Source organism: Amphiprion ocellaris, unplaced genomic scaffold, assembly GCF_022539595.1.
Source record: "Amphiprion ocellaris isolate individual 3 ecotype Okinawa unplaced genomic scaffold, ASM2253959v1 Aocel_unscaffolded1, whole genome shotgun sequence".
NCBI classification, from domain to species: domain Eukaryota; kingdom Metazoa; phylum Chordata; class Actinopteri; family Pomacentridae; genus Amphiprion; species Amphiprion ocellaris.
The window spans coordinates 1-9,790 of NW_026559255.1; the positions used below are offsets into that span (position 1 = coordinate 1).

Sequence of the window (9,790 nt, forward strand, 5' to 3'; positions counted from 1 at the left end):
GGTTTCCTCCCCTTCAGATCTGCACTGTGAACATGGGTGGAACCAACATGTGGTGACGTAGAAGATCTGACAGGCCCCGTTCACTGCAGGAACACGTGATTTGTAGATCAGAGATCAGACTAGTTTCAGGAAGGAGGAAGTCAAACTCACACAGTCGCTGTTAGTGACAGGAGAGATGGCTGAGAAAGGAGTTCAGCTGGACCGAGAAACAATCTCTTGTTCCATCTGTCTGGATCTACTGAAGGATCCGGTGACTCTTTCCTGTGGACACAGCTACTGCATGAAGTGTATTAAAGCCCACTGGATGGAGAGGATGAGAAGAGAATCTACAGCTGCCCTCAGTGCAGGAAGATCTTCACACCGAGGCCTGTCCTGGAGAAAAACATCTTGTTAGCAGTTTTAGTGGAGGAGCTGAAGAAGACTGGACTCCAAGCTGCTGCTGCTGATCACTGCTATGCTGGAGATGAAGATGTGTCCTGTGATGTCTGCACTGGGAGGAAACTGAAAGCCTTCAAGTCCTGTTTAGTCTGTCTGGCCTCTTTCTGTGAGAGAACACCTTCAGACTCACTATGATTCACCTCCATTCCAGAAACACCAGCTGGTGAACCCTCCAAGAAGCTCCAGGAGAACATCTGCTCTCATCACAATGAGGTGAAGAAGATGTTCTGCCGCACTGATCAGCAGTCTATCTGTTATCTCTGCTCTGTGGAGGAACATAAAGGCCACGACACAGTCTCAGCTGCAGCAGAAAAGGACGGAGAGGCAGAGAGAGCTGGAGGTGAGTCGACAAAACATCCAGCAGAGAATCCAGGACAGAGAGAAAGATGTGAAGCTGCTCCAACAGCAGCTGGAGGCCATCAATGGCTCTGCTGATAAAGCAGTGGAGGACAGTGAGGAGATGTTCACCCACATGATCCATCTCATCCAGAAAACAGGCCGAGATGTGGAGCAGCAGATCAGATCCCAGCAGGAGACTGAAGTGAGTGGAGTCAAAGAGCTGAAGGAGGAAGCTGGAGCAGGAGATCAGAGATCTGAAGAGGAAAGATGCTGAGCTGAAGCAGCTCTCACACACAGAGGATCACAACCAGTTTCTCCACAACTACCCCTCAGTGTCAGCACTCAGTGAGTCCACACACTCATCCAGCATCAACATCCATCCTCTGAGACACTTTGAGGAGGTGACAGCAGCTGTGTCAGAGCTCAGAGATCATCTACAGGACATTGTGAGGGACACATGGACAAACATCTCACTGACAGGGACTCAGTGGATGTTTCACTGTCAGATTCACAAGCAGAGCCAAAGACCAGAGGCCTTGGATTCTTGAAATATTCACGTCAAATTCACTCTGGATCCAAACACAGCACACAGAAAGCTGGTATTATCTGAAGGGAACAGAAAAAGTAACATTTTTACACGTCAAACAGCAGTCTTATTCTGATCATCCAGACAGATTCACTGAGTGTTTTCAGGTCCTGAGTAGAGAGAGTCTGACTGACGTTGTTACTGGGAGGTGGAGTGGAGAGGAAGAGGAGTTTATGTAGCAGTAGCATACAAGAATATCAGCAGAGCAGCAGTTGGGACTGAATGTGTATTTGGAGTATAATGACAAATCTTGGGCATTATATTGTCCCAAAAGAATTATGGATTTAGGTACAACAACATCCAAACTCCCGTCTCAGATCCTCAGTCCTCCAGAGTTGGAGTTTACCTGGATCACAGAGCAGGTATTCTGTCCTTCTACAGCGTCTCTGAAACCATGACTCTCCTCCACAGAGTCCAGACCACATTCACTCAGCAGATACATGCTGGGATTCAGCATTTGTTGGTCTGGATCAAGTGCTGAGTTGTGTAAACTGAAGTAGACAGAGGTAACTGAAGGTGCAGTGAGTCTGATTGTGTCTTTGATTTCTTTCACTCATTTAGTCCTCCATCATTGTTGCTCACAGCTCATTGTTTATTTCTACACTGCACAGAGATCAACTGTCAACCCAACTGTGACTGTCAGAACTTGTTTATCTTCTCATTCTTCTTCTGCTCATCTTTGACTTTCTTCACTAACAAATGACTTTCATTTTTCCTGATGTTTCCAGCTCAGATGTAGTTTGTGCTCTCAGTCAGTAAAGAGGATTTATTCCACAGGACAACAAGTAGAAACTGTGATTTGATCCAGTTTGGGTGGTGTAGACGTTTTGTTGAGTCCTGACACACATCAGACAACAGATGTTGTATCGTTGTGGACTTGAGGTGGTTTCATGTGTTGTGATGTTGATTTTCATGAAGGTGAAACTTCACCATGAGGCTGGTGTTGGTTCAGTGTTGAAAACAGCAACATGTTGAGTCTCATGTTTAAGCATCGAGGACACAATAAGTGATGTTTGATGGAGGTTTATGTTGATCCTGACAAGTTTTCTGACTCATCACTGATCCACTGAATGACACAGTTTTAAAGGTGAAATATTTAAACATCAACAAACAGAAAATGTGCATCTGTGTCAGTGAATTCATGTTTTTTCAATCCCGTGTTAGTGATGCATTTAGGGAACCAGCTGAGGTGATGGAAAACTCAGCTTTTGTTTTTTTTTTTTTTCAAATGTGCACTTAATTTTTCTTTGACAGAGATATATGTACAGAATTTGTATTTCATGGTTGAATTTTTGGGAAAATATTATTGTACTTTATTACAGTCAGTAGTCATTTTATTCTACTGATGTGGTGGTTTTTAATTTTGTTGGTTTGTTTTGTTTCTAGACTGTTGATAAACCTGTGATTCAGCTTCACATTGATCTGCAAATAAATGACAATAAATGAACGACATCTGGATTCTATTTTTGATGCTTAAATTATACATTTAAATGGTTATTTTATGACTGACTTGGTAATTTGTTTGCAGTATGACAGTTTATCTACTGAAAAAGGTCCAGTCATGAAGAATTCAACACTTTTATGGTTGAAGTGCAGATTTCCACTTGAACTGCTTCAAAACTGGGCAGTAAGAGTTCAGACTGCGACCAGAAGGAGAGCAGACATTACCCTGATTTAAAGTCTCTGCACTGGATATCTGTCAGATCTAGAGCTGAATTTAAGATTCTTTCATTGTTTTCTGGACTTTTTGTGTTTGAAATGAACTCATCAGTTCTTGATGTTGTTATTTGTTCTTCTGTAAAGTGTATTAAAGGTTTTAGTGGCCATTCAGTTGTATCAGAAACTGTCTTATTTTACCAAAACTTACTATATTCTTATTGTGCTGAATAGCTTTATCAGATTTTTCCTTTAAGTAAAATCTCAGTTGTTTTTATGATTATTATTACAGTAACAGTAATAATTGTTACTATTGTAACAACAACAATGATAATAATAATCCCTCAAACTTGATTTATTTCTCACTGATGTATTCCACACTGTGATCATCCAAAAAAAATCTTATCAACTCTTATGTGTAAATTGCTTCATTTTTTTCATTTTTCATCATCAGAAACAACAGTGGCATCATCTAAACAGGCATTTAAATAGTTAAAACCTTGAAAATTAATGAATATTTCTTGCTCATGATCATGACTAAAGTTAGCATGAATAAAAAAATAAATACAATCTAAGTGAAAATTGAAAAATTATTTAAATATGTTTTTGTTCAATTTTTTTTTTTGCTCTTAGGACTCTGTGTCTGAGTTTGGTCATTGATGGGAATTATGTAAATATCAAGTGATAAATTTTTGGTTGTTATAATCAAAAGAATTTTTGTCACTTCCCACCAAGTATTTTTAAATTATAATTCATTTTATGTGTTTTTCATTAACATACAAACCAACAGTGACATTATCTAAACAAACTGACATGTAAAGGGTTAAATTTGTCAGTTTTGATCAGAATCGTTGTTGGTTAAAAAGTGATTCAGTCAATAATCTTAATATATAATATTTTCATTGCAGTATTTTTGATGAGCAGATTTTTATCATTCAGGAAATCTGTAAATTTTTCAAACTGCCATCTGAGGGTTAAATAAGAAATGATCTCTGCTGTGAAAAGGTTCAACACTCAGCGTCTCTCTCTTCTTCCTGGAATGAATCTCAGTCTGATAACTCTCCTCTTCTTCCTGCTACCAAACACAGCAGCTCCAGTCTGTCCACATATTTCCTGGTTTCCTCCCCTTCAGATCTGCACTGTGAACATGGGTGGAACCAACATGTGGTGACGTAGAAGATCTGACAGGCCCCGTTCACTGCAGGAACACGTGATTTGTAGATCAGAGATCAGACTAGTTTCAGGAAGGAGGAAGTGAAACTCACACAGTCGCTGTTAGTGACAGGAGAGATGGCTGAGAAAGGAGTTCAGCTGGACCGAGAAACAATCTCTTGTTCCATCTGTCTGGATCTACTGAAGGATCCGGTGACTCTTTCCTGTGGACACAGCTACTGCATGAAGTGTATTAAAGCCCACTGGGATGGAGAGGATGAGAAGAGAATCTACAGCTGCCCTCAGTGCAGGAAGATCTTCACACCGAGGCCTGTCCTGGAGAAAAACATCTTGTTAGCAGTTTTAGTGGAGGAGCTGAAGAAGACTGGACTCCAAGCTGCTGCTGCTGATCACTGCTATGCTGGAGATGAAGATGTGTCCTGTGATGTCTGCACTGGGAGGAAACTGAAAGCCTTCAAGTCCTGTTTAGTCTGTCTGGCCTCTTTCTGTGAGAAACACCTTCAGACTCACTATGATTCACCTCCATTCCAGAAACACCAGCTGGTGGAGCCCTCCAAGAAGCTCCAGGAGAACATCTGCTCTCATCACGATGAGGTGAAGAAGATGTTCTGCCGCACTGATCAGCAGTCTATCTGTTACCTCTGCTTTGTGGATGAACATAAAGGCCACGACACAGTCTCAGCTGCAGCAGAAAGGACGGAGAGGCAGAGAGAGCTGGAGGTGAGTCGACAAAACATCCAGCAGAGAATCCAGGACAGAGAGAAAGATGTGAAGCTGCTCCAACAGCAGCTGGAGGCCATCAATGGCTCTGCTGATAAAGCAGTGGAGGACAGTGAGGAGATGTTCACCCACATGATCCATCTCATCCAGAAAACAGGCCGAGATGTGGAGCAGCAGATCAGATCCCAGCAGGAGACTGAAGTGAGTGGAGTCAAAGAGCTGAAGGAGAAGCTGGAGCAGGAGATCAGAGATCTGAAGAGGAAAGATGCTGAGCTGAAGCAGCTCTCACACACAGAGGATCACAACCAGTTTCTCCACAACTACCCCTCAGTGTCAGCACTCAGTGAGTCCACACACTCATCCAGCATCAACATCCATCCTCTGAGACACTTTGAGGAGGTGACAGCAGCTGTGTCAGAGCTCAGAGATCATCTACAGGACATTGTGAGGGACACATGGACAAACATCTCACTGACAGGGACTCAAGTGGATGTTTCACTGTCAGATTCACAAGCAGAGCCAAAGACCAGAGCTGGATTCTTGAAATATTCACGTCAAATCACTCTGGATCCAAACACAGCACAGAGAAAGCTGGTATTATCTGAAGGGAACAGAAAAGTAACATTTACGGATCAACAACAGTCTTATTCTGATCATCCAGACAGATTCACTGGATGGTGTCAGGTCCTGAGTAGAGAGAGTCTGACTGGACGTTGTTACTGGGAGGTGGAGTGGAGAGGAGCAATAGTTTATGTAGCAGTAGCATACAAGAATATCAGCAGAGCAGGCAGTTGGGACTGAATGTGTATTTGGATATAATGACAAATCTTGGGCATTACATTGTTTCCAAAACAGTTATGAATTTAGGTACAACAACATCCAAACTCCCATCTCAGGTCCTTGGTCCTCCAGAGTTGGAGTTTACCTGGATCACAGTGCAGGTATTCTGTCCTTCTACAGCGTCTCTGAAACCATGACTCTCCTCCACAGAGTCCAGACCACATTCACTCAGCAGATACATGCTGGACTTTTGGTTAATGGTGGTCAAGTGTTAATCAAGTGCTGAGTTGTGTAAACTGAAGTAGACAGAGGTAACTGAAGGTGCAGTGAGTCTGATTGTGTCTTTGATTCTTTCACTCATTTAGTCTCCATCATTGTTGCTCACAGCTCATTGTTTTATTTCTACTCTGCACAGAGATCAACTGTCAATCAAACAGTGACTGTCAGAACTTGTTTATCTTCTCATTTCTTCTTCTGCTCATCTTTGACTTTCTTCACTAACAAATGACTTTCATTTTTCCTGATGTTTCCAGCTCAGATGTAGTTTGTGCTCTCAGTCAGTAAAGAGGATTTATTCCACAGGACCAACAAGTAGAAACTGTGATTTGATCCAGTTTGGGTGTGTAGACGTTTTGTTGAGTCCTGACACACATCAGACAACAGATGTTGTATCGTTGTGGACTTGAGGTGGTTTCATGTGTTGTGATGTTGATTTTCATGAAGGTGAAACTTCACCATGAGGCTGGTGTTGGTTCAGTGTGAAAACAGCAACATGTTGAGTCTCATTTTAAAGCATCAGGACACAATAAGTGATGTTTGATGGAGGTTTATGTTGATCCTGACAAGTTTTCTGACTCGTCACTGATCCACTGAATGACACAGTTTTTAAAGGTGAAATATTTAAACATCAACAAACAGAAAATGTGCATCTGTGTCAGATTCAGACATGAACTCATGAAATTCCTGCTTTATTTTTTCACATTTTATCATCTCATAAGCAATTTTCGAATTTAAAAGCTGCATGAAAATGTACCAGTTAGTGACTTTTAAGGTGTTTCTGAGTCTTGTCTTTTTTTTCCTCACATTTGAATTCATGTTTTTTCAATCCCGTGTTAGTGATGCATTTAGGGAACCAGCTGAGGTGATGGAAAACTCAGCTTTTGTTTTTTTTTTTTTTTCAAATGTGCACTTAATTTTTCTTTGACAGAGATATATGTACAGAATTTGTATTTCATGGTTGAATTTTTGGGAAAATATTATTGTACTTTATTACAGTCAGTAGTCATTTTATTCTACTGATGTGGTGGTTTTTAATTTTGTTGGTTTGTTTTGTTTCTAGACTGTTGATAAACCTGTGATTCAGCTTCACATTGATCTGCAAATAAATGACAATAAATGAACGACATCTGGATTCTATTTTTGATGCTTAAATTATACATTTAAATGGTTATTTTATGACTGACTTGGTAATTTGTTTGCAGTATGACAGTTTATCTACTGAAAAAGGTCCAGTCATGAAGAATTCAACACTTTTATGGTTGAAGTGCAGATTTCCACTTGAACTGCTTCAAAACTGGGCAGTAAGAGTTCAGACTGCGACCAGAAGGAGAGCAGACATTACCCTGATTTAAAGTCTCTGCACTGGATATCTGTCAGATCTAGAGCTGAATTTAAGATTCTTTCATTGTTTTCTGGACTTTTTGTGTTTGAAATGAACTCATCAGTTCTTGATGTTGTTATTTGTTCTTCTGTAAAGTGTATTAAAGGTTTTAGTGGCCATTCAGTTGTATCAGAAACTGTCTTATTTTACCAAAACTTACTATATTCTTATTGTGCTGAATAGCTTTATCAGATTTTTCCTTTAAGTAAAATCTCAGTTGTTTTTATGATTATTATTACAATAATAGTAATAATTGTTGTTATTGTAACAACAACAACAATAATAATAATCCCTAAAACTTGATTTATTGCTCACTGACGTATTCCACACTGTGATTATCAAAAAAAAAAACTCTTATGTGTAAATTGCTTCATTTTTTGCAATTTTTTTGTCATCAAAAACAACAGTGGCATCATCTAAACAGGTATTTAAATAGTTAAAACCTTTAAAATTATTGAATATTTCTTACAATCTAAGTGAAAATTTAAAAATTATTTGAATGTTTTTGTTTGATTTTTTTTTCTCTTAGGACCCTGTGTCTGAGTTTGGTCATTGATGGAATTGTGTAAATATCAAGTGATATATTTTTGGTTGTGTGAATTTTTTTTCACTTCCCACCAAGTATTTTTCAATTATAATTCATTTTATGTGTTTTTCATTAACATGCAAACCAACAGTAACATTATCTAAACAAACTGGACAACAGAAATAGTTTTGGTTTTTTTTTTTTAAATTGATGAAGCATAAAACAACAATAACGATGCATGGGAAAAAAATTTCATTGATGTATCCCACACTGTGATGAGAATAAAATACCTCTTAGCACTAATTATATAAGAAATATTAGATTTTTTTTAAGTTTATTAATTTATTTTTTTGTGTTTCTTTTTATACTGAAAGAAACTAAATGATAGTGACATTAAAATAAAATTACATTTAAAGGGTGAAAATCCTGAAAATGTCTGAATATGTATTACCTATGGTCAGAACAGATGTTTTTTTTAATTTAAATATGTGACAGCTGAAAAATAACAGAAATGACAATAGAAAGATATCATTTTTATGTTCTTCTGGTATTATCTGGTATTATCTGAAGGGAACAGAAAAGTAACATTTATGGATCAACCACAGTCTTATTCTGATCATCCAGACAGATTCACTGGATGTTATCAGGTCCTGAGTAGAGAGAGTCTGACTGGACGTTGTTACTGGGAGGTGGAGTGGAGAGGAAGAGGAGTTTATGTAGCAGTAGCATACAAGAATATCAGCAGAGCAGGAAGCTGGAATGAATGTGTATTTGGAAACAATGACAAATCTTGGGCATTATGCTGTTACCAAAAGTATTATGAATTTAGGTACAACAACATCCAAACTCCCGTCTCAGATCCTCAGTCCTCCAGAGTTGGAGTTTACCTGGATCACAGTGCAGGTATTCTGTCCTTCTACAGCGTCTCTGAAACCATGACTCTCCTCCACAGAGTCCAGACCACATTCACTCAGCAGATACATGCTGGACTCAGGATTTATGATTGGCTTCCTTGGTCTGGATCAAGTGCTGAGTTGTGTAAACTGAAGTAGACAGAGGTAACTGAAGGTGCAGTGAGTCTGATTGTGTCTTTGATTCTTTCACTCATTTAGTCTCCATCATTGTTGCTCACAGCTCATTGTTGTTTTATTTCTACTCTGCACAGAGATCAACTGTCAATCAAACAGTGACTGTCAGAACTTGTTTATCTTCTCATTTCTTCTTCAGCTCGTCTTTGACTTTCTTCCAACTTTCTTTACCAAAAAAATGAATGTAAATTTTGGTAGATTTTTCCAGGCCAGATGTAGTTTGTGCTCTCAGTGAATAAACGGGATTCAGTTGTTGCGTCCTGACACACATCAGACATGTGTACAGAATTTGTATTTCATGGTTGATTTTCTGGCTAAATATGGTTATATTTTATTCCAATCAGTTGTCATTTTATTATACTGATGTGGTGATTTTTAATTTTGTGGGGCTGTTTCATTTGTAGATTGTTGACAAACTTGTGATTCAGCTTCATGTTAATCTTCAAATAAATGACAGTAAATGGCACTAATTGAACAGAGCCAGGATTCTGTCATTTCTGCGTGTCTCATACATTGATATGATTATTGTATCCCTAACCTGGTAATTTGTTTGCAATATGACAGTCTTTCTTCTACAAGGTCCAGACATGCAGAATTCACCATATGCATGGTTGAAGTGCAGATTTCCACTTGAACTTTTAACAAAATTTACTATATAGTTGTAGAAGAAAGTTTTTGGACCCCCCATGCATTTGTGAAATACTGCATGAAGAATCACTCTTAGGTCTTCAAGTGTAATTTCTTTCCGTACAGTCAGCCAAAAATACTAAACAAATCCTAAAAAAGCCATTAAAATCTTAAAATTGATTGGTTCCATATAAATA

The 9,790-nt window shown here is 38.8% G+C and overlaps 1 protein-coding gene and 1 pseudogene across 1 annotated transcript; both read left to right on the forward strand.

The window, feature by feature from the left end:
* Nucleotides 1–151: 151 nt before the first annotated feature.
* LOC129348380 (E3 ubiquitin/ISG15 ligase TRIM25-like) lies at nucleotides 152–1,325 on the forward strand (annotated as a pseudogene).
* Nucleotides 1,326–4,248: 2,923 nt separating this feature from the next.
* On the forward strand, nucleotides 4,249–9,345 carry LOC111568573 (tripartite motif-containing protein 16-like). Its single transcript, XM_055008740.1, has 2 exons — nucleotides 4,249–5,596; nucleotides 8,526–9,345. The coding sequence occupies exons 1-2, from the start codon at nucleotides 4,310–4,312 to the stop codon at nucleotides 8,928–8,930; spliced, it is 1,692 nt and encodes a 563-aa protein (XP_054864715.1). The 5' UTR covers nucleotides 4,249–4,309; the 3' UTR covers nucleotides 8,931–9,345.
* The last annotated feature ends 445 nt before the right edge of the window (nucleotides 9,346–9,790 follow it).